The sequence below is a fragment of the Stegodyphus dumicola genome, chromosome 10 (genome assembly GCF_044657685.1).
Source record: "Stegodyphus dumicola isolate Sdum_Otavi_A_Nest chromosome 10, ASM4465768v1".
NCBI lineage: Eukaryota > Metazoa > Arthropoda > Arachnida > Araneae > Eresidae > Stegodyphus > Stegodyphus dumicola.
In genome coordinates this window covers 164,446,359-164,473,114 of record NC_140777.1, presented here as the reverse complement: position 1 = coordinate 164,473,114, position 26,756 = coordinate 164,446,359, and the positions used below count along the sequence as shown (strand labels likewise).

At 31.6% G+C, this 26,756-nt stretch overlaps 1 protein-coding gene across 1 annotated transcript in view; it reads left to right on the top strand.

Moving 5' to 3' along the window:
• The window catches only part of LOC118191937 (uncharacterized), a 45,743-nt gene that overhangs the window by 7,706 nt on the left and 11,281 nt on the right, over nucleotides 1–26,756 (top strand). Inside the window, exons 3-7 of the mRNA XM_085825807.1 lie at nucleotides 736–801; nucleotides 9,112–9,165; nucleotides 19,491–19,622; nucleotides 19,704–19,765; nucleotides 22,090–22,311. Coding sequence (XP_085681933.1) covers nucleotides 736–801; nucleotides 9,112–9,165; nucleotides 19,491–19,622; nucleotides 19,704–19,765; nucleotides 22,090–22,311 — 536 coding nt within the window. The remainder of the gene's footprint in view (nucleotides 1–735; nucleotides 802–9,111; nucleotides 9,166–19,490; nucleotides 19,623–19,703; nucleotides 19,766–22,089; nucleotides 22,312–26,756) is intronic.

Here is a 26,756-nt window from a genome sequence, read left to right as displayed (position 1 = left end):
CACCAATCAAGCATGTCTGGGACATGGTAGGCTGCCAGATTCAGGCACCACAAAGTATCGCAGATGTGGAGCAACACGTGATGAATGCCTGGTAGACTGTGTCGCAGGATGACATTAGGAACCTCTACCACTCCTTGCCTTGGTGAATTCAAGCATGCAGGGCTGCCAGGGGTGGCTCAACCAACTACTAATTTGAACACTCAATGGGTGAGCCATGAACAGGTACTATGACCTTAATTTTTTAATCATTTTATTTTCTGTGTATGGGCTATATACACATATTCAGTTTCATCAAAAACAACCACTTCCTTCATGGTGCTTTGATTTTTTTTGCAAAAGAGTGTACTTTTATAAGCATTTCCAATATGAATTTTATCCAAAATATTATTTAATGAAAAGTTATTATTATTTATAAAGAAACATAAGTGTATAGTCTGTTTACACTTCAAAAATAGTTGTTATGCTTTTTGTTATTTTGGATGCCTAATCATTTTTTTTTAAATTTTAAAATAATTAATGAAATTAGAACTTTTTATTTCACTGAAATGAAACATCATTAATTTATTAAAAATTTAAGTTGACTATATTTTGATATTTACTGTTATTACATGATGATAATAAAAGGCCTAATTTTGATTGCATGTTTTCAATGAAATATGTTTATTTTATCTACTTTTACAAAGATCTGTGAAGATTAAATTATAGAGATTGTAAATCAGTCTGTTTTTTAAACAGTTCATGAAGCAAATGAAGAAAGGTCAGGATCACTTTCATTACCTTTGCTAAATGATTTTGTTGATGGTGAGTAGTATGTTGTTTATATGGTAAATATAGTTAATGTTTGTTATTTTGAATAATGTTAATGGAATTTTTATATTTTTTACAGTTCATTAATGAAAGTTCATCCAAAACCTAACATCATAAAAATATTTAAAATTTGCTCTTAATGTTATTGATATAATTTTTTAATTTCCAATTTGGACTTTTATGTATTTCTTTGTTTTAAAATATATATCAGGTGTGCATTTTAAAATTTGAAAAAAATTATTTCTAAATTCTTTTATATTTTATTTTGCTAGATAAATATGTGTATTAGATTGTTAACTAAAAACTGATGTGATTAAGGATGAAACAAAAATGTTATATTTTTATTTAATTGATAAAATAACTTCTGTTTACTCTTCTTTGTTTTACAGTAACCTACTAATGAAAAAATACAGTATTTTAAAATTTCTTATCTTATTCTTCAGAGAGTACATAGTTAAAGTCATATTATTGCATGCCCTTTAAGGGAGTTTAATTACATAAGAGATATGAAGAAACGGTAATGAAAATACAGTAATGTATAAAAATAAATCAAAAGAAGAAAAGGAAAAACTTCATAATGACTGTCAAAAATATGTATAAGTGATTTCAAATTTAAAGGTAATATTATTTCTCAGTTCTCATATTTTCTTAGCTTGAAGGCAAGAATTTTTTAATTCCTAATTCATAAACATTCAAATCTTACTGAGAGATTAGTAGTAGTAGAAGAAGAGAGTGAGACTTCATGGTACTCTCAGTCAAAATTCTCTTGAAGGGCACTTATGGGCTTTGCTGTAGTTTAATAATCGAGTCCAGTTCTGTTAGTTAAATCAGTAAGAGGTCATTTGTAGGTAAATTTTGGCTAATTACAGCTAATGCTTATATTAGATTTGCAGCAAAAGTATGTGCCCACTTCCACAACTGGTTTCTCACAATTATCTTCACTAAATTTTTATGCTCTGTCTTTTTACAATTATTATGAAAACTCAAATGTATAAAATGTAAGATATCAAACTTTTATTTTTTAAATAAGATTTTAGCTTCTTGCTTTCAGAATTGCTGATGATTTAGCAATCTTATTTATTAAAACTGGTGAAACTAACCTTCAATGTTTCTCACATTTTAATGTTTTTATTTCATTGCATTTGTGTGGCCGGGAAAAATTATGGGGTGTAATTGGTAGAGGTTTAGATAATTCAAGAATTCTAAAAGTAAAGAAATTTTGTTTTGTAATTTTTCAGTCTAACTTTTTTAAAGCATTTCTGGTGTCAAATTATTTGGAATTGTGTGTTAAGAGGAATAAAAGCTTTTAAGAAATGGGGGCTGAGCAGTGCAAAAGATTGCAGCTAGCACGAAATGTTCATCAAATGCTGAAAAAAAAATACTTTGACAGAGAGAAACAAGCAGATTTAAGAAAATGAAAAAAATGACCAATCAGTGTTTTATTTCTTTATTTTTAAATACTCACAGAGACAGAAAATAAAACAATCTGAGAATTAAAACCATTATTAAAAAAATAAAAAATTGCTATGTGGTAATAAATTTTTCAAAAGAGGATTATTTGAAAGAATTACTGCCAGAATATTATAAAATACTTTCCATGAAGATATATTTACCCTTAGCTAGCCTTCATGTGCTTTCTCATATTCAAATGACTTGACCTAAACACATCTTGAGACTATAATATCACCATTATTATTAATGTAATATTTTAATTTTTATGTCATTAATAACATAAGTTTAGATTAACCCCTTAACTGGTCAATTTTTTTCCAGAAATGTTCCAAAAAAAAGCATATTTTTTATTGCATATAATTAAAGGCCTAACTTAGTATAAAAGGAAAATGAAAGAAATTTTTAAAAAATTTTGATAAATAATGAATTTAAGCATTTTTTTTTTATTTTATAACTTTGTAACACAAATGCCCCTACTTGTTGGCTTTTTGTAATCACGGAGTTTATGCAGTGAAACTTATTATACAGATCTCACGAACTGCAAATCTAAAAGAAAACTTACCATACGTTAAAAATTCATACTTCTAATACCATTGTTGAGTAGTCCTTTTTTGTGTGATACAATTTAAAACATGTTGTCAGACTACATCACAATCAGGACAGAAATACCGTGTTTCCTTTCTGATTCTCTTTCCACTTTCATTCCTCCTGGAACAGCATACAACGTATTGTCTGGCAGGTCTAAGTTTTTTCTCTGTTGGAGCAATAACTTCTATGAAGTGTCTCTCGGTCAATCTCAAAGGATTAGGCTCAGAACCAGGTCGTCCATATTTGCAAGTCATCCCAGAATGGTATTTCTCGATAACTGTCAACAAGATCAAGTCTGAACTGTAACTGAGTTTTCTTTCCACCTTTTTTACAATATACGACATATGAGTTCCATACGGCAATATCAAAAATGTGGAAAAAAATTTTTCTATAATATTTTTTTCCCTCTCTTTCTAATGACTTCAAAATTTTTCAAATTTTGGTCCATGCGGTCTACTCCTCCCATTGTGTTATTGTAATCCATAACAATTTTTGGTTTCTGTTTCGTTTCAGAGCGGACCTGTATTTCTACCTTTGCAGTATTATGAATAGTAGACAATAATGAAACATTCTTTTTGTCCATCCACTTCATAACAGTAACTTTTCCTCTCTGAAATGCATTGATTTCTCCTTTTTTTAGTTTTTTCTTTTGCATTTCCTTTGGGACTTCTTTTCTCTTTAGATTCAGGGTGCCATATGTATCCGTTCGACACGAAATTAATTTATCAGCTAATTCTGGCGACGAATAATAGTTATCCGTCATAAGACAATATCCTTTATGCAGTAACGGATGCATCATTGTCATAACAACTTGTGACAAAATACATAGATTTGAAAACTCTGGTTTCAGAATCGTGTTTTTGCCTGTGTATATTATTACAGAGCATACATAACCAGAAATCGATTCGCACAGCATGAAGCATTTTATTCCAAATCTTGCTCTTTTTAGGAGAATATACTGCTTCCACCCTAATCTTCCTTTGAAAAGCATAAGGCTTTCATCTATAATTACATCACATTGTGGTGTCACCGTCGAGCGAAACTTCTCATTCAGATGTTTCAAAACTGGCCACAATTTCACTAATTTTGGTCATTCGTGACTTTGTGCATCAAATGCTGAATTATCCGAAAAATGTAAGTATCGTTGCAAAAGGTGAAATCGACGGTGAGTCATTATTTGGGGAAAAAAAGGCATGTACGTGGAATGTCTCTTATCCCAGTACTGATCAACTGCGGGCCTCCTTATAATTCCTTGCAGTATAACCAGAGCAAAAAATATATGCATCTCTTCCTGAGTTGTTTGTTCCCAAAATTTACTTCTTGAGAATTTTTTTGCAGTGCTTGACTGGATGCACTGTGTCGCATATCTGTTTGTTTCTTCCACAATTTTATTCATCAAAGAAGAATCAATAAACGCTTCATAAAATTGTAGTTCATCAGAAGTATCATCAATTTGTATATTTACTGCTGGAACACCAGTAAAATTGAACCTGGGACACGGAAGAGGCAGGTTTTCTACATCAATTTCAATAAAATTTCTAGCAGAAGTCAAGTCTTCATTGGAGCTGATCTCACTACACGTGTCATCTGAAGAATTATCCAGAACATTACAAGACTGTTCTGAATTTGTATCCGAATCATCAAAAGCATCTAACAATAGAGTATCATCATCTATTGTATCATCCATAACTAAAGAGCTTTGAATTCACAACCAAAAAAAAGTGTAGCAAAACTTTCAAGAACCAAGAATGCAAAATATTTTCGACTTCCGGTAACAAAAGAAAAAAACTGGTCAGAATGATTTTAAATAGTATGGAAAAGCTACGCCATCTATTGAAATCTTCTAATACTAAAGCCTCTCTTTCAATATATTAAAAATACGGGCAAATCAAAATAAGAAAGGGGGAAATATCGATGCACGTACACCGTACGGGCAAACCAGATGTGCCCAATGATCAGTAGCCTGTACACTGTACGGGCAAACCAGTTAAGGGGTTAATTGTAGAATCAGAATATCTGAAAGGTAAGCTTTCACAATAACTGCAAAACAGTGAAATTAGTGATACAGTGTAATCTTGATTATTAAATTTACTCCAATTATAGAGTTTATTATCCAATTTGTGGATTATCTATGCATGGTGGTGCCCATACACGTACACTCAACGCTGTCCTCAAGAGCATGTAAAAATTTGCACACTTTTGCAATTATTAATATAATAGGTAAAATATATGTATATAGAAATATAGAAATTTGAGCTTTATCTAATTGTGAAGAAATGATAGGTAGTAACCGAAGTTGTATGCAAAAAACTGAAAATGTAAAATTCTTCGAAAATGTTACCTGGGATAATATCAAGTAATGATTTGGTGGCCTGATTCAGGCTTTCAATGCTTGAGTGGTGCAGATATTTCAATTGTCACAAGAACAGAAATAGAGAGTGGTACTAAAAATCCAAGTGACTGACAATCACATTAATCCCAAGACAGCAGTGACTTCTGTTTGAAATTCCAGTGGACTTCTTCGATCAAAGGAGATTTGAGCACAGTGATAAAATAACTCTTCTAAAAATATGCAGTAAAATTTGAAACATTCTCAAAAACAAAGTAAAATTACTGGATTTTTTAAGAAATAAACACATACAATATGCATGAAACTTGATTCATGTTTTTTCCCTTATCCATGACCTGCTTCCCTGGCATTAGTCAGGATAATCAAGAAGTATATGGTAGTACTTATTTTCCACTTGTCTTGTTTAGATTAAAAGTCTTGTCAAATTATTGGCATTCTGTCTTTCTATTGCCGATGTCTTTCTGAAATATTAGACAACCTGTAGTTGAGTAAAAATCACTAAACACTGACAATTTCATTTGTAGTCCATTATTGTTTTTGATTTGCTGTTGGAAGAATTGAGTTATAAACATTTTCATAGTTTTTCTTAAAGGTAAGTAAAAATTTATTCAGGTAGTCCATAACAATTGCCATAATAAATTATTTGCCTTCTTTAAATATAATGTAATATTAAGACACTGAACTACTTCAGTTGTAGTTATGTTATTCTTTTCCCTTCTACTATAAAAAGAGCACTCTAAAATTCTTCGAAAACATCTACAAATGTTTAAAATACATGTATCATAGGGACCTTGTGTACAAGTATCTAAAGTGAGCTGAGCCACTTCAGATAACCATTGAGAATAGTTTTTCAGCATCTTAAGGTGCAAATAAGAATGCATAACTTATTGGCATGCATAAATAAGTATGCATAACTTATTGTTATAATTATCTATAACAATAACTTCTGTAACAGTCATATCGCACTCATAATAAATTCGCACTGGAAATAATAAAGTCCCTGTGGCAATCAGCCACAATACTGCAGTAATACAATTTTGGAATTCTAGAAAGGGAAAGGTGTAGTTGCTTTTCCAAGAGTGTGTGGACAAGTTCTATAGGGTTTAGGTCTGGAGACCTAGCTTGACATTCCATCTGATTAATATTCTTGCTTTCCAAAAAATCATCCACTCAGGTCACCAAAATATTATATATGTAATAACATAATCAAAATGGAAAGTAGGTCTACTCTTAGAATCCTGCACCTTAGCTGCAAAGATTTAATTAATAATCAAATTAATGAAATGAAAGTAACTCCTATTAATAGTGCAAATCTAGCCAAAAATTAGGAATTTCAATTCAAAGTCAACATTTTACACCAATCAACCATGCAGTTTGGTACCAGTTTCAAATACAATAATTAAAAAAATATATTTAAAGGGAATTAATAAAATGAACATGGAGAAGTGAAGAATATCTGTCAAGAAATAGCTAGTGGTAGTAGTAAAGCAAGTATAATTTAAATGCAAATTATATAAAAATTTTACAAAAATTTGCAGTTGAAAATTCAGTGAGGCAATGCCAACTCATCAGGGGGAATTAGCTTATCTCACTCTCCACCCAATTGCTCAGACATTATGTTTAGTCCTGCCATGCATATGTAATCTTAAAAATTTTTTTAATCATCTTTATGTAACAATTTGCTAAAATCAGCAAACTCGTATGCCTGTCACAAATTCCCATACACTATGTTATTCACTACTGTAATTACTAGTTAAATTTAATAAATGCAAAAATAGCTAAATAATAAAATAGGGAAAAAAAAACGAAAAAATCTGAAATTTTTCAGATTTTAAATTACGTCCAAAGGGGCGTTTTTTTAACGTTTTGAGTGTTACCTTTATTTATTAAATATCATGTTCTTTGCACTTAAACCATAAAATTCAGTTCAAGAGCAATATCGCGAAATAATGTTAAATTAAACATATCTTTAGAATTTCCGATATACACAGTCTCGCGAGCTGGAGATAAAAGTATTTTTTTTCTATATAACGTTGCCATTTCTCGCTTTTAAAGCATTGAGTTTGTAAATCAAAAATTCGTTAAAGTTTTACAAAATATAAAATCTATAATAAAACAAATTCCAAATTTGGGATTTCAGATGCCCATATTCGCAGTAGGATTTCGTCATTCAAAATTCGATGGCTCTATGTACCATTGTTTTATCACAATGCGAGAAATAGACAATCATTTATGCAGATTTTTCATTATTTAATTTCTTCAAATATAATGCAGGACTCTAACATTTTGTGGCAACAGTTTGAAAAGTGAACCGACGTTTATGAGTCCGACGCAAAATGCCAAAACGAAAGCAATAGTCCTTCGGGACTGAAATCCCTTTGGACTAATTATATAAAAATTCAATAATAATAAAAGATATACAAATATGTATATAAAAATGTTTACAAAAGGTGAAAAATACTCTGTATTACACAAATATTCAATTTAATGAATAGTGTCTTATGTAAATTAATAAAATAAGACCAGATTTTTTTTTTATTATTATTATTTTTGTTAAATTATTTCAGTACAAACAAAACAATATGCTAACTAGATTTTTTTCGCTTGATTCCAAGGGCAAGCATATTTGTCTGCAGTTTCCAGATTATCTTATATATATATATATATATATATATATATATATATATATATATATATATATATACTGAGGTATGTCCACTTAAAATTTCATTAAAATCCGAGGTTCTAATATCAATTCTTAAGACAGTTCACCAAATGTCAAAATTCCCTAATTTTTAACACCAGTTTATAGTATGATATTAGTGTAGTACTAACATAAGATGGTAAAATTTAGTTAATAAATTTTGTATACAGCAACATTATTACTGTTAAATAAAGTGTCTTGCATGCACCATGCTATTCTGGTATATTTTTTTCTTTATCTTTCACATATGTGAAAGTATGAGAATTTGATATCTTAATATAATCGTGGTATAAAATTGACAGTTTCATGAAGTGGCCAAGCAACGAATATTATACTTCCCAAAATGCTCTACAATGAGTAAAACTTCTATCTGAATTTTGTATGAATATGTAGAAAAGACCTGTGTTGTTAAAGTTACTATGTTTCACCATGTTTTGTCCATTCTCATTTCGTGTACATTATATAAGTTAGGAATTCTGTATATCTTTAACTTTCAAAATATTTTCAGCTGCTTTAAACTATGTATGATGGAAACCATAAATAATGAATCGGCATGTAAGGACATGTAGTTGTGCATGTATACTTTTGTTATTTAAATAAGTGATCAGTTTTCTTTTTCATAATTTTTGTCACAAAGAGCTATTATATCTTGTCACTATTTGGCAAGAAATTTATCAGTTGATATAGATTAATGATGCTCTTCAAAGGAACATGAGGTAATCTGCAAAAATAAAACAATCATTTTTTTATCTACAGTTTTGTATTAAAGTATTTTATATCCAAATGATTCAGTATTTGGATAATAATATCTTTAAAAAAGATTTTAAACATGTCATTTTTTATCTGGTAGCTTAATTATTATATGCCAAGTTGTTAATCACCATTTTGATACATTTGTTTTAAATGTATAAAATAATTTTTCTGTAGACTTGTTTGGGGAAAAAAGGGCATGCTCTTACATGTAAATACTTTTTCCCATTATTAAAAGAATTATAGTTTCTCTAATGAAAAAGCGGTAAAAGTGGGATATTTCTTAAGTAATTATGTTATAATTAGTATTTTTATTTTGTTAATAAGAACAGTATTTCAAAAATCTTGTTCTACTACTTCATAATAAAAAAATTAGCAGTTTTAATGCATAATTTAAGTGTTTTTCCTTAGAGGAAAACTAATCGATAATTTCATATAAATTTTTCATTAATATTTATAGCTTTGCCTGCAGAACTGCAAGGAGTAATAGGAGGAGCTCAAAATGCACATGAAGGTAATTCATAAAACACAGTTTCTTTCATTTATATAGTACAGTCAAAAGTCGTTAATCCGGACTCGTCGGGACTTCGGCGATTCCGGATTATCGATTTTTCCGGATTATAGATCATCAGTTTAAATCTCGTAAGATGGCATGCAGAAATTCTAAAATTAAAAATATGAAACCGTAATTTATGAAATAAAGAACAATTATGATCTAAAGGGTATCAAAATTTACAAAAAAAAAAAAGCTTAATATTTATTTGTTTACTTTATTAAACATTTCTTTCAATGTAAGTTGTTTAAGTTGCTTCATTTTATGTGATAATACTTCCTCTTTAATTCTATAAACAGACATAATTTCTTGTTCAGTTACAAAGTCTCGCTGTTCAAGTCCCGTTAATTGCTGTGCCGAGAATACCGACTAACTTGTCAATTGAAATTTTTTCGTTTTCACTAACCTCTCTGTCACATTCTTCATGTCTTTATCCATTTTTTGCAGCAATTCCACTTTTTGTTTGTTGGACATGGAAACATACTTTCGTTTTGTAGATCCTTTAGAAGTTCCAGCATCGGAAATTCTATTTGACATAATCGGAAGTTCAAGTTTACTTTTATAAAATTGCTCTTACAGTCTGCAAAAAATAATAAGCGGGATCCAATTCGAAGATTAAGGAACAACGCAATCATTAACATTAACTGAATTAGATAATTTTAGCTTACACTGTCTGTTATACATTAAACGCGCAGGCGAAAACGTATTCTGCACTTGCGCACATGCATATGCGCAGTAGTCAAGGTCTTACGCGTACGCGTAAAACGCCTGTGCGCATGTTCCAACGCGGCACATGCGCAGAAAGTTTTTAGCTTTGAGGTCCGGATTATAGATCATTCCGGATTATGGGTGTCCGAATTAATGACTTTTGAGTGTATCTTTTTATTATTTATGTTTGTAATCATTTTAAAATATTAGAAAAATCCTAAGGTATTTAAATATTGCATTTTTAAAAATTATATGTTGTTTGTAAACAAAGTACTAATGTTTAGAAATTTTTGTGTTATTGTAAATTTCTAAATGGATTCCGTCCAGTAATTGGAAGTAGCATGTTCTCCTGATTGTATTCTGTTCATATGTTGCAATTGCCCAAAATAGCTTAGAAAAACTTAGAAATATAAATATATTTCAAAGCTTTTTCTAGCTTTAGTATAAAGCTATTCTTTTGTATTTATAATAAATAATGTCTAAGTTAGTATTGATAATAGTTATTTTGTATGCTTTTTTGTGCTAAAGACTAGAAAAACTGCTAGTCTTATTCCCACAGCAATCATGATTATATTATGTGTATATACTTTTCTAATGGATGTAACTAGATGGGGGAACTATGAAAAAGGTTACAAATGGAACCTGATGTACATTCTCAGGTTAGAGGTCTTTCCTTAGGACTGTGGTTTTCTTAATTAATATTTCCACCTTGACAACTCTAAAAATTTTTGCAGATGACCTTCAGTGGTCATGGCTATCAGTGGTCAAAACATCGGACTCTTTCCATGCATACACAGATTTTTCTATTAGATTTCTCTCATATCTGCTTTAAATAATCTTCCTCTTCTCGTTAGTGCCATTGTGTTGCACCTTACATACTCAGAAATTTTTTATTTATGTTTCAATGGTTTCCAAGTATAAAAGTGATGATAGTACCAGTGTTTCTGAACTTCTTGCCAGACCAGAGAAAGCATTATGATCCATTATAGAAAAGGCAAGGATTCTCGAGAATAAATTTTGCATTGTTTTATTAACAATGTGTGAAATGATCTAGTGTGTTTTATTATTCTCTATTAACATTGATAATGTGCTAAACTTATTAACCCTTCAGCACACGCGCACCACTGCAGTACGTTAGTACACGCGCGGGACAAATTTTACCCCAGTGTTTGTTTTTCGGAGTTCAACCACCAACGTATAAATAAATGCTTTTTTTTTTTTTTGGTTTTAAATGGATGTATAAATGACTAATAGCTTTGTGAATTCTGTTAAACCTTTTTTCCAGTTTTAATTCAAGATAATCTTATTTTAAGTTATACAAACATTTCCATACTGGTTACGTAAAGTAAGCCATAAAAATCAAAATTTATGCAAAATTACTAACTTATATAAGATACATATATGATTTCTTATATTCGAAAATTCAGCTTTCATATGTACATATTTTTAAACATAAGTGTTTATTATAAAGAGTGGTTTGATAAAGCACTAGAGGAATATGCAAAGGCTGCATTCTTACTAGTTTTTTCCCTTAAAACTCAATATAATATCATACAATTACTCATATCAAAGAATAGATTCTAAATACGAATATTAAAAAATATAAATAACACATAGGTTTTCTGCCCCTCCTCTCCTACCTGAGTTTAATTATTCAAATAATCTTGTTTTGAACAATCCTCACATAGTTTGACAACATATTTTTACAAAGAATTTTTTAGGGTGAAGGTCTGCTGCATTTTCTATTCCTGCCAACCTTTTTACTCCAGTTTTGAGTTCTTTTGAGAGAGAGAGAATAGCAGCCCTTTTTAGGACATGTTTTTTTACAAACTCTAATGCTAAATATTTCAGAAAAGCTTTTCGGTTCATATTCACTTGGTCGTTATTTGATCGATGAATAATAAAAGCATTTATACCTGCAATGTTCATTAGTCCGAAAAATACCGTTAGAGGCCAGCGGCGGCATTTTCTTGAAACAGACCAAGTTCCACATAACTCATCAACAGTATAAACATCACCTTTTGTAGAGTTGCAAAAGGTTTTTATCATTTCGAGCTTGAGCTGCTCTTTAGACAATGAATCGATTTGATTATCTTCATTCATGGATGATAAAACAAGTACCGATTTACTCTTTTTTGCAACATATGAAGTAAGAGTTAATTCTTTACCTCTAAACCCAAAACACGAAGAGTACAGAAGCCTGTTTTATTTGACAGAACATTTTCTGGAATTTCATGCTTATCTTTTCGAAGTGTTCCAAAACATGTCAATTTGTGTTTTTTCAATAATGCATTGGCCAAAGGAATGCTCATGTACCAATTATCCATAGTTATATTTTTTTCAGGGCCACTTATGGGTGCAATAAGTTTTTGTACAACATCCAATGCCACATTTGATTGTCTATATAGTCCGACAGGCTGCTGATCTGCATAAATTTCTAGGTTGTATTTATTGTAGGTTGTAGGTAGTATGTAAATTTATGAGAATCGCACAAAGCAAAAGTTTTTATTCTATATCTTGGGAGCTTACTTTTTATATATTTGTCTGAATTGACACCTTTCTCCAAAGGTTCTAATCTTTTGTCTGTGGTACAATATTCAGGTAAAGAATATAATTTTCATATGTTTTTGATAAATATTTCAAAAGCATTTCTAATAAGTGAGCCGTCATCTTTCGCTCTGCTCGTAAATTTATGTCATCAAACCTAATAGACCTCAACAGGAAGTGGAATCGGTTGATAGACATTGTTATTTGATAAACAGTCATTTCATTTCCGTGAGCTGACCGCAAATCTTTTCTTTGAGAAGTTCTGCTCTCAACACTTTAGCGTAATATAATATGAAAAACAATGCCTTCAATTCAGCTACGTTTATCTCTTGTGCATCACGTTCTCTAGAGAATTTTTTTTTTTTATTGATGAAATGTGTTTGTTAATTTCACCAAATCTTCCATTATTTCGTCATCAAAAATTTGCAATAAACACTCAGTTAGATTTTTCAAATTTCTAAAGCTTTTCTTTACACCAGGTAAATGTGTCACTATATTGTGCGGCTGTGTCCGTACGTTTTTCGAGGATAATTTTTTTACTTCAAATTGTTCCATCTTTTCAAACATAAAAATTATCTGATGTCAAAGAAGATATACTCCCTAAATCACATGAATCATCATATTATGGTCAGAATCAGTTTCGTGAGCACTTTCAGAAATATTATCGCCCTTAGAATCGGAATCTTCAATTTCGCTATCAGTTTTAACACTAGCGAGAAGAACCCGCAGTCGTTACTGTTCTCGATCGTACGCACTCATCTCACTGAATGTCTCTCTAGAAGTGAAACATTAGTACACGCGTGAGGTAGCTACAATCCCATTGCACATTCCTTCCCCAAGAACACGGAGAAAAATTCCTCTGGGCGACTGCTTCCTAACCTTGATCTTGAAAGGTACATGAAGTACTAGAAAGGTCACGTATGACCTTCCCTTATTTTCTAAGAAAAGACTACACGTGGGGTGGATTTTACCCTAGCGTGTGTGCTAACGGATTAATTTAACTTTATCAAATTTTTGGTACTTGACTTCTATTGTGGCCTGGAGAGAATGTTGATTTGGTGCATGTCTACATTGCAAGAAACAAAACAATTATTGATCTGCTCATGTGCAAGAAGAACAATTTTTTTATCTGTGCATGCGTGAGAAACAAATGTTTACTGTTATTTATCTGTACAAGTGCATTTCTTCTATCGTTGCTTTTAAACTGTAACTTTTCTCTTATTTCGTAAACAAAGGCTATGCAAGGCAGGTGTGATCCCCAACTCCTAAGAGAACAAGGCTAAAATAAACATGTCTTAAAACACTTTATGATGTATAAGATCATTGAACCAAAATATGTGAATTCATTCTATGATTCCATTCAAATTTTTTGACTGAACTGCCAGATAGAATTCTAGTCAAGGCTAATGTTATGATAGAAATTTTGAAATTTTCACTGTTAGGGGAAAGAAGTAGTAGTGAATCATATAAACTTTCAGTTTCATAGTTAATTCTTTTAGGGAATGCAAAGTTCTGATTCTTGTCCCGTTTTGTTTCATTTGAGTATAAATGCCCTCTGTTCTAGCCTTTGAATTAGGGTTTTGCATTTTGCGTTCCTTAGGCTTTTTGATATTCTTTATAAAATTATTAAACATTTGATTCAAAACCTTATATATTTTGGACAAAATTGTGTTCTTTCTGGACATAGGACAAAACACTTAGATGACAATATTATCATCCTTTTAAAACAGCAAAACTCTTGTATATTCTTTGACCAAATTATCTGCACTCTACGTCAAAAATTCATCTACACAGTGAGCTGTAAACATAAAGCTTCTGCACTGAAGATGAGAGGAGCATTGTTTGAAAAATACAAAATTAAGGCAGCCAATTTGAGTGCTTCTCCAAACTCCAAAAACTTTGTCTTCTCTAAATTCTGCCGCCCGGTGCGGTCATACAAGCTCTGACGCCAGTTCTGGGTTTATGTGAATAATATATCAAATATTTTTAATTCAAATAGCACTTAACATAGTCTTTTGGCCTATGATTTTCATTATCAAAATCTATTTTTAGCATATGAAAAGAAATTTTTGTTGAATTTTTCCTCGTTGATATTTCTTAGCGCATTTAATTGTAATCATCACCAAACGTAATGTCAGCATAAATGGTTGCCATATTCTTGTTATTCAATTACTAATATATATATAAAAAAAGTTTAGACATTGCTGCATGAGTCATTACTCAAGTTATCATGTATTGGTAAACGGTGATGAAAGCAAAATATAGTAAGTAATGATTCGCCAGGTCGGCGTCAGGCATATAAAACACTAGTAGGTATAAAATCAACGATTTTCCTATGGACAATGTCGTACCTACTGTACGATATTTCAGTATAACAGAGGAACTTAGAACTTGTAGAATATTTTTCGGTTTGAGATGTGTGCCAAGCAGATACACAGCTACGTAGCCAAATTATTGATCTGACAAAGTTATGCTTAAAGGATTGCTTCATAAATAACGAGGTATTTTATTTAGTGCCTGAGTAAAATTAAGAATTGGGACTCTCCACGTTTTATTATAGGAGGAAAAATCAAATGTGCATGGGTAAAGCATACAAAAAAGTTTGTGGCTTTGAATTGTGGAATTTAGATCATTCTGGATATTGGACTTCCAGGTCTCAGACTTTGCACTCTACTTCAAATTTTAACAAAACCAAGAAGATGAATTCTAAACTTTTTCTTTCATCTACCTACATTTATCAAAAGTAAAATAAAAGATGAAACTTCCATTTGATTCATCCCTGCTCAAAATATATAAACCCTTTTACTATAATGGCTGCCATTATCCAGTCTTAATGAATAGAAAAAGATTTCATGACTGACAAATGGTTATTGCTAAAATCATAATTGAAATTTGCCATCAGTGATTCATGAACTATAGTCTATGACTGTTACTTGGCTATTCCAAAAAATTGAGCAAAATCCAATAGCCAGTTCTCCTGCCCTCTCCAGCCAGTAAAAACAGCTAAAAAGTGGACATTTATAATAACATTAAAACATTTATAAAAAATGAGGTCACTGAGAATCCTGCTAAGTGTACATGTTTAAAAACCACATCAGATCATTTACCCAATATTCAATTGCTCGACTGGTATGTTTGCCTGATAGGTTATTTTTTTTATTCATCACTAGATGTCATATTATTACATTTCATAAAATGGCCGTAAATATATGTGTGTGTGCGATAATTTAATTTGTGAATATTTTATTCATATTTTGCATTTCTAGCAAACTCATTTCCCCCCTTGTTTTTTATACATTTACTCCTGTTAGCATCGCTTCCCTTAAATGTTTTTCAAATGTGCTACAGCTCACTTCCCCCCAAAGCCTCTCACTATCAAAGAATATTTGTGGATTTCTATTTCAATGAAAAAAAATTTCCTGAAGATGTCTTGTTAGCACTTCCAGTTACTAATTGGGCATGGGGTAAATTGGTCTTTCACATTCTGTATGTAGAACGTGAAAGAAGAATGTAGAAAATAATGCTGAAATACTAAAGAGAAATATTGGACCATACCTCATCCATTTAATCGCTTAATATCTTTTCCATTTCATTTTATGCCAGATAGTTGATTAGGAGTTAATGTATATATTATTTTTGAAAAAGGCTCAAGCATGCAAAGTTTTGGGTCATCCAAAGTAAATACTGATGATTATTTGTTATGCAAAGACAAAAACAGAGTTGATTTGTTTTATTGATTTTGTAAGAAGCACAGAACTCTGAATTGTGGAGGGTATGCAAATACCATACTTGTTGCTGGACAATAGTACCTTTGGAATCAAAGGAAGCATAATTATGGATGTAAAGTATAGGGAAGCAGATGTTGCTGTATTAGTAAGTGATACTGGCTCATATTTGTTTTCAAACATATATATTTTGATATTTATTTGCTTAAATCTTGTTCTAAATACTGAAACACAGGTTTCTTTCTTTCTTTCTTTTTTTAAGATTTTCTTGTTATAAATATCACCAAAATATTCTGAGTAAAAAATAATTTATTTAAAAAATGCTAATTAATAATTAGGGGTAATAATTAGAAAGTTTGTAGACTCAAAAATTATGCTGAAATGATTTAGAAGATGACATTTCTTGTCATAATTTTTTGTTTCAAATGGAAATACATCATAAGATTTTTTTCCTGTACTTGGAAATTATTACTTTACTTGTTTAGCAAAATAGATTAACTGTTTCATATCTGAAGTGAACATACAACGCACTATATATTAATGACAAATTCTGTTAGAATTTTGATTTTTTTTTTTTTTTTTTTTTTTTTTTTTTTTTTTCAGTTTAAGTTTGTTTTAAAGATGATAAATATATTGTATATAACTATTTTTGATGTTATTAAAATGATGGAAACTATGTGGGACTGTTCAAAATGCAGTGAAATTTGGAACCCTTTCCAAGATAACACAAAGGAATCGGAGATTTACCAACAAAAAATGAAATGAAACGCCAAAATTAAAACTGTAAAACTTGCAGGGGATTTAAAAGAACAATATCCAATAAAAGTTAAATGTGAAAATAATCATTAAAGCAAATAGATACAATCAGTGATCAAGAAGAAAAATATTCTTCATCAACTAGCAAGCAAGGGAGATATGCCTGGCATTTTCAAAATGCATGGTAAGCAATTTATCATATTGGGACAATGTTACGTTTTCAAAAAAGTCAAAATTTAATACTTTTAGGCTTAATCGGTGAATTATTTTGGGGCGAAACCGAAATAAAAGAACATGAAAAAATGTCTTGCCTTATTGCTGAGCATAGAAGTGGAGGCTTAATGGTTTGTGCATGTTTCGTTGCCTCTCAAATGGGAAATTTTGCTTTTATAGAAAATAGTATACTACATTATAAATCTATGAATATTCTTATTGAAAACATGAAAGCATCTGCAAGAAAACTTGAAGTATAAAATACTACAAGCTATGTCAGGATAATGATCCTAAAAATATGGCCTTAAAATTTGCTATTGGTTATTATACAATTATTCTTAAGCAATCAAAACTCCCCCGTCTTCTCTGAATTTAAGCCCTAATGAACATGAAAGAAGTGAATGGGAGAAAAGAGTAAGGAAGCATATATTTCTTTGAAAGCTGTGCTAAAAGCATTTCTTACAGAGGAATGGAACATTCTAGCTTGAAACAATTAGTTGAATCCATGTCAAAGGTGCAATTTTAGCTGTAGATGTCCTTCGTTATTTTAATGTTTTTGTTAAATAAACTGTCTAAATTGTCCAAATACTTATGCAACTTTATTTTCAGAACTTTTTTAGTTGCCCTTCCCTTCCCTTAAAAAAAAAATTACCGAAAAAAATGTTGTTTAAAAATTAAACAAAAAAAAAAAATGTTTGTTTACATGTTAGTGTCATATTTCCACAATTTAACCTATTTTCTGTTTAAATTTCATAATTATTAAGACATTACATTTTTCATAATATAGCTCAAAATTTTGTATCCTTTTCTCACAAAAATTAATTTCATTGCATTCAGAAATTGATTCTTAATAAGTATGTCTGAAATTTATTTCATTATTACAGCATTAATTGTGGTAAGAAGCATTTCGGATGTTAATTGCTATAGGAAAATAGATTATATCTTTTGGCTACATTTATTCTGAATGGAAACTTTTCAGGATAGTTATTGCAAAATAATATAATCCTAGCAGAATAAATCAGATGAAAACTTCAAATTCAATATGAACCCAGCTTTGTTTTTTGCTTGAAAAACTCAATATTGTGCTATTAAATACATTGAAGTAAAAGGCGTCATAGTTTTTCTTGAATCATTAAATTTTTTGATTAACCCCTTAACTTCCGTGGGCGTATATATATGCCTTGCTCAGCCGATGCGTTAACTGCCCCGGGCGTATATATACGCCCTTCCAAAATACTATCATTTGCTTTGCACTACTACCTGTAAAATTATTCGTAAAGCTTTGGAATGCAACACCATAATGACCTTGACAAAGTATGCGAAGGAGGATACTATTTCAGAGAAGTATGGGAGAAATTGGAGAGAGGGATGTGTCTAAAGCAGTGAAAACCGTGATTGCACAACATTGGCTGGTGTTGTTTGAGTAAAACGTATATTTTTTATTCTGTGTCCTCCGTTTTCATTTACTTTTTGTAGTAGGTTCCAGGAATAAAGAAAGATATAACGGATGTTTCAAACCCATTTATCTTTTTTGAATTATTTTTTGATGAACTGCTCGTGCTTCATATTGTTACTGAATCTGTTTTGTAGATGAGTATATGAACCAACACCTTGCAAACGAAAAATCAAGAACAAAATCGTGGCATTCAACCAGTTCAGAAGAAATATATGTTGTTTTAGGCATGCTGGTTTCACAAGGTATAACACTGAAATCTGATATTACACTTTACTAGTCTAAAAATGAATTGATCGAAACTCCATTTTAGGGATCTTTTCTATTATAAAACATCATTTTTATTATACTTACATCTTTTTATTATACTTTTACTCAAAACATTAAATTTTGTGCATTAATTTTTTTTCTTTTATTCTTTATTTTGTGAAAATAAGCAGCTTTTAGAAAGTAAAACTTGCACTTATTTTCCCCCAATAAATTGCATAACTATGCGCGTCTGTGTGAAAAACCGTGGCATTGGGAAATGAATCTTATACGTTTTCCGTGGCAGTTAAGGGGTTAATATTACTTCTTTTATTAGTTGAAATTCCCTCTCCTCCATTTTCTGAAATATAGAAAAATGTATTTAAGGAGGGAGGAGTGAAATTAAGTTACAAAACTGCAAACACTTGACTGGGAGTTTTCCAATTTTTTGCCTTTTTTATTTGGTAACTATGCATTTCTTCAAATTATTTATAAGATCATTCAATAAATTTTAATTTGGAGCTTTGATAGTATTAATTAGTTATCTTCTTGTATCTTAATTCATTTCAGTTAATTATTTCATGTCATTTTATTAACATGATAATTATTATTTAATTAATATCTATAAATATTTTTAGGTGCTTTAAATGCTCAACAACGACAAAGAATTAGAACAATTGCTAGAAATTTAAGACTTGCAGCTGATAGAATACACATCAGACGTCCACGGTCATTGCTGTCTGTTGAGCGTGCAGTTTTGCTAAATGAAGGTACTTTAACTTCATTAATAGGCTCTATAATTTCTCATGTATCTATGGAAAAGAAAAATTGCATAGATTTATTACTTCTAGGTCTAAATGAAGAGGAAATTAGAGTTGTAAGAAATATGCATACTGTTGGTCCCCAGTTTTCAGTAAGTTTTTATTTTTATTCTTATCAAGTAAATAAGTGTGGTGAAAGTTAGTTGAATATTAATAATTTGAATAAATATACTGCACATTATTATTACAATTATATATAATAATACATCATTCAGTCCAAATTTCTTAGTATGGTATTATTATATTATTCAAATTCTTTAGTCGCTGAACACTAGTAGTTTGGTCTGAGGTTTGAATCCCACGAACGGGCTGGCTGCATGGGTGTTTTCATGGTTTTCCCCATGTGTAACATATATACGATCCAATTTCCCTTAGAAAGTCCTCCATGAAGGCATCCCTTCCCATAGGCAGATAGCCCTCAAGGCTTTGCCGTAATTAAATAACCTAACCTAACCTAACCTAACCTTATTTTATATATTGTTTAAACTCAATGCTACAATTCTAAACTTCGAAGAAATATTCTGCATTGTTTTTAACAAAGTTCAGTTATTTAGTAAAATGTGCATAGCCCACTTAAATAGAATAGTGGTTAGCGACTATCCTATTTAAGTGGATCAGTTCATAAGCTGCAATGATGTAATGCCTATGTAGAAATAAAGCAATGCTTTCACTTCTTGTAAATTTTGCATCTATTAATTCTCTCCTATTTTTAATTGTGCTCGTATATTTTAAATAATTCTGTCCTTAAACTCATTAAACCAAAAGTAAATAAATAAATACAAGGTCCGGCTATTAATTTCCAGGACTCATGGAATAATTCAGAAGAAAAAAAAGGTTAAACACATAGCCATTTAATATGATTCAAAGTAATCCCCTTCAGCCGTAATGCACATCTGTGCAAATTTTGGAAAGAAGTTTTAAAGTCCTCTTTTGGAATTCTCTTTAATAGTGACGTTACAGTTTTCTTGGTGGCTTCGGCACCTGAAATCTTGTTCCCTTCAGCGAATTTTTCAGCTTAGGAAACAGGGAAAAGGTCTGCGGGTGCTAGGTCTTGAGAGTATGGTGGATGCTGCATTTCAACAACACCATGCTGGGCTAAGAATCACCTCACAGGCAACACAATGTGTGGTTGGGCATTGTCATGTAGCAGTAGCCAACTCCCATTTTGTTGAAAATGAGGCCTCACTCTACAAATTCGTTTTTGAAGTCAGTCAAGAACTTCTGTGTAGAACTATCCATTGATAGTCATGTTAGGAGAACGAAATTCATGATGAATGAGTCCATTGCAATCAAAAAAAGTGATTAACATGACCTTGATTTTGTACTTTTCAAGTCGAAATTTTTTTCTGCCGTGGTGAACTTGGAGATCGCCATTCAGAGCTTTGACACTTAATTTCAGGGTCATATTAATAACACCAAGACTCGTCTCCCGTGAAAGAACGCAAGGTCAGCATCAGCATTGTCAATAAATTCGCCACATTGCATCCAGTCTCAATTGCGTTTGTTCATCCCTTAAATGGTGAGGAATGAATCTGGAACAAATCTTGCATTTGCCTAGGTCTTGTGTGAAAATTCTCCGAACCGTCTCTTTGTTCATGTTGAATTCATTGGCGAGTAATCGAATAGTCAATCAACGATCACATTTCACCATATCTCGAACTTTCTCAATTGCTTCCGGCGTGCGTACGGACTGCGGCCGACCTGTGTGTGGATCATCTTCCACGCTTTCACGTTCGTCCCTTAAATGGTGAGGAATGAATCTGGAACAAATCTTGCGTTTGCCTAGGTCTTGCATCAAAATTCTCCAAACCATCTCTTTTTCATGTTGAATTCATTGGCGAGTACTCGAATAGTCAATCAACGATCACATTTCACCATATCGTGAACTTTCTCAGTTGCTTCCAGCGTGCGTACGGACTGTGGCCAACCCGTGCGTGGATCATCTTTGACGCTTTCGCGTTCGTCCCAAAGTGTTTAAACCATTCAAAAGTTCTTGAGTGGGATAATGCTTCCTCGCCGTAAACTTGTTTTAACATTTCGTAGGTTTCCACAGCTGTCTTGACCAATTTGAAGCAAAATTTAATGTTAATTCTTTACTCCATTTTTACTTCAACAATAGGAATTTAAGAGCTAGGTTTTAATGCGCCTTATCACGAGAACCACTTACTTCAGAATGGCGTCGATTGCACTGCACATGCTTAAGAAAACGCTCTTCAGTATGCAATCAGTAGTGCCATCTTCCGACTTTTCGTTCTCCTACAGTTACATCAGTCCTGGAAATTAATAGCCAGACCTTTTACATCTAGAAGCAGTCATTTATTTTATTTACCATGTTTTATACATTCATGTTCAATTTATTTTTCATATTTATTTAAAAAAATTAAATTTACATTATTTTCTTTTGCACCTGAAACAGGTTTCATCAGTTGCAGAATGTTTGAATAACTGTCTAACATCTCGCACAGTGAAAGCTGCTCTGCGATTCCTCTCGTATACAGCACGATCTGTTTCTGAAGAGTTAGCTCTGGCTTGTGAATTATCTAGTCTTATTTTGCCAAATTTTATTATTCCAAATTTTGTTCGATCCAGTTCAGTGGAGGAAGCAATTAGTGAATTTATTGAAGATCGGCTTGATATGGTAAGGGAAAAAATTAAGTGTTTTATGATCAGTGGAAATTCTTTTATTATAAGGAGCATAATTAGGTGAATTTATTTTTTCCACATATGACAATTCTTTTCTTTAAAAAAAAAATATTTACCCTTTGCATGATAAAAAACATGATGGTAACATTTCTCTAATCATAGGAAATAATGTCTCATAGTTATTTCAATAAAAAAAAGAACTAAAACTGAATGACACTAAAAATATTCGGTACTTTTCCGTTTTGCCGGCGCAAACGATAAAGTCACCAATAATGGTACAACTGATGCCAAACGGAATATCTTCGCTGGTAACCTTTTACGCCTCATTTCCAAAACAAGTCTCAGCCATTTCTTACCAGCTTGATTGTTTCTTTCAATACTGGCATACAATTACATAGAATATTTACAAAGATAATTAAATTTTATGCCCTAAGACCATTTGCGGTAATTAAGTCAATTAGGATGTATAGAATAGATGAATGAAATAGATCACACCTCTACTCGAAAGCGAAAATATAAAAAAGGCAAAATCAAGGGTTAAATTAATTAATTCTAATGAGAATGCACCAGCTAAGTAAAGCACTGCGGTTTTACATAATTTCTGAGTAAGCTATTCGTACGAATTGAAATAATTCTTGCATTTAAACTTGTATTCCAAATTAAGATTTAACTTCAAATTAATGCAGATAATTACTGAGAGAATTATATTTTTGTAGCGTAGTTTACGTGAGATGAGATCACTTGGGGTCACGTGATATGAACCGGTGAATCAGGATGTTGAACCATGATAGCATAGTAAATTCTTAAATTAATGTCTTTTTACAAATTTATTGTCTTTATTTATTGGCTTTTTACAAAATTTTAAACCATATTAAAATGTTTATGCCTTCAAAATAAAAAATTCTTAGAACTAACATTTTTTATGTGTATACTGTATGTTGTCGCCAACAAAGTCTGCTTGGCGAGATTTGCGCCGGTGAAACGGAAAAGAACCAAATATTCATTGATAATACCTATTTTAAAAACAAGACCACTGTTATTAAAAGAAGAACAATGCATTTAATTTAAAGGAAGAATTTCAGCTAAGGTCTGTTTGAATGGATCTGTCACATAAATAAGAAAGATTGTGATTAGAGTATTTTTCCATTGAAAATCTTAAATTAAAAGTATCAGCTAACAAAAAATTATTTTGCATGTTTCCTTAAATGTATCATCTAACAAAAATTATTGGGCATGTTTCCTGTAAAGGAAAACATCCAGCTATTTTATTTAAGCTTAAAAGCTGTGTTAAATGTATAATTTCGGGCCATAACTTTGCAGACATTGCCATGAATAAAATTCCAAACATAATTTTTCAGCTATTGATTAATAAAAAGTGTTTAATTAGGATAAAATTTCTTTTTATCTCAAACCTAAAAAATTATTATATTTTATTAAGATTAAAGTTTTAGTTGTGATGCATTCAATATTCATATAAAACGTAACTTACATGTTATTTATTGAATAAAAGTATTATGAAAATGTTGAACTTTTTTTTAACGAATATAATTTATAACTGCATTTCTTAAACAAAAATGTGTTATCTTTATATTTCAAATCTGAATAATTAATTCTTTAAAATAGTATTTCTATAACTGTTTCCAGCTGTGGAGCCCATTTCTAAATTAGAATGTTTCTCAGACCATCTTACTGTTGTTCCCTTCAAATGCAATTTTTTTAGCTACTATTTTATGCTACTATCGGTATTCTTATATTTTTAAAATACTGTTAATTAAAATTAGTTTAATTTTATATTGACATTAAAAAGTAAGTCAGTAGAAAAAAATTTATATTTGTTTTTAATAATTCAAAGCTATTAGATTTTGAATAGTCTATACCTGATTAATTAAAAATTGAATTGACATTGTATTTAAATTAATGAGATGAATGAGCCTCTCGATTCTTGCATAGCTGTTATGTGTTTGGATGCTTGCTGATAAGAACCAACACAGTCCTAATTTGTGATCAGTTTGTTCAGTCAAAGTGTTCAGCTTCTATGTGCAAATAAATATCTTAGTATGCTATCATAGCTCTGACAGTATTACCAGCCTAGTAAACATTAATACATATTTGAAGCTTTATCCTGGTTGATAACTGGGGAACAGAGCCGGATTTAGATTTGATAACACCCCAAGCTATTTGAGATTATAGTGCACTTTATGAGACTGTTATACTATATTTAAATTTTTTGGGGGGTGGGGCCCTAAGCTATAGCTTGTGTAGCTTATAAACACATGGAGGACAAAATAATGCGAACACCTGTGAAAAAGTATGACGTATTTCATACCTGCAGTACAGCCGCGCCACCTGCAACAAAAGTCTGCCACCTAGTGAGCGGGAAGAGGAAAGTATCATTCTCTCAACAGCAGTCACCTGCATTGCATGCTTCGATCAAACTGTCTGTGAAAAGTTGAAATGTCAGACCTGCCAGAGTTCCAAAGAAGAAGGATAGTGGGAGTGCGTTTAAGTGGAGCATCGGTTATGAAAAGAGCAAAGCTTGTGGGGTGTGCTAGGAGTACGGTATCAGCCGTTATTATAGTGTACACAGAAGAGGGTAAGACAACGTCTTCAAAGCACAACAGTGGTTGATAGGGATAGATGGGTCTTGAAGCACATAGTAGCCCAAAAGCACAAGGAATCGTTATCCGAGATAACATCCGAAATGAATAGTCATCTCCAGGACCCCGTTTCAACAAAAACTGTCAAAAGGGGACTTCATGCTGCAAACATTTATGACAGAGTGGCAATTCGTAAACCCTTGGTGACAGCAACTAATGCTTTCAAGCAACGCCAATGGTGCGGAGAGCACAAAGCCGGCCCCCATAGATGTGCCAACAGGTAATGTGGTCAGATGAATCGTCATTTACCCTATTTCAGACGACTGGACGCATTTATGTCTGGAGAATATAGAAGTATTTCATTCTACTGACTGCATCTTGCTGACTCTGAAGCATGGGGGTGGCGCCATTATGATATGGGGTGCAATATCTTGGCACGGTCTTGGGCCACTTGTTATTCTGCATGGGAGGATCACATCCAAACACTATCTAAGCATTCTAGGGGATCATGTCCATCCTTTTGTCCAGACTGTATTCCCTGGGGAGTGCCACTTTTTCAATACAACAACGCCCCTATCCACACTGCTAGGTGTATTTAAGAATAATTCGAAGAGCATGACAATGCAACTGAACATCTCGCTTAGCTCCCTCAGTCTCCGGTCTTGAATATTATTAAACATTTATGGGCATATTTGGAGTCCAAACTTCATTCCCGATTTCCACCTCCATCCGGACTTTCGGAATTAGAGATCGCTCTGCAGGAGGAATGGCTTAATATACCTTTAAATATTTATTATCCATCACCTTTATGCATCTATCCCACATTGCATTCAATCTGTACTTCAATCAAAGGGTGGTCCAACCCCCTATTAATAAAGATTTTCTATTATTTCACAGGTGTTCATATTATTTTGTCTTCCATCTATATATACATAACCCTGCACTGCTGGGGAACCATCCATCAACTAGTATTGCTTTGTGATAGTAAAAACAAATATGAGTGTTGGTTTCAGGCCATAGATGGGTAATGCTAAAAGTTAATATTCTGTTTAAAAGAAAAACAATGAATTTGTTAGTATTTACTAGTTGATCTTGAAAGATTTATTGTAAGGTGTTGTGGTAGTTTTGCTTTATTGCAATGAATGAGAATTTGTAATTTTATTTTTGAAATACTAGAGCTAGATAAGTAACCATAATATAACCTATCCATGTGGTTCAAAGTTTTACTAATTTGTAATCAATCAATAAACTTTTAATGTTATACAAAAGCTCAATGCAGTTTTTTTTTGGGGGGGAGTGGTGTGTGTGTGTTCAAAAAATAAATAAAATAACTCATTTAACCAAATGTTTCCAGGAAAATATTAATTGCAAAATGTTTAGTTCCAGATTATTGTGAATGTTGCCAAATTATCAAATAGTTTGCTTAATAATGTTTTAAAGCAGGGTAACACCTTTCCCCCCTCCTTTTATATACCACCGCATTTGCAATTTTATGCTGTAGCTGTGTTCATTATTAGAATTTTGGTAAATTCATTAACTATGTTGCATTTAAACTGCTGCCTGTGATCAAATGATTTTGCCGGTGCTTGACAGTACAAAATCTGTGCTGAATAGAATATTTGAGCAGTTCTAGAAAGCTTCTAAAAGCTATTTCTGGCATTACAGCAAAAGAGCAACAGACTGAAGCACTTGCATAGAAAATAAATATTGAGTAACTTAAATGATCTAAAGGTAAAGACAACTTTCATTCATGTGATGAAATGAAAAGGTTTTATTCTTATTGCAAGACACATAATAATCCAGATTTTTATTTTTATCAAGATGTAATATATATTGTGTAGTT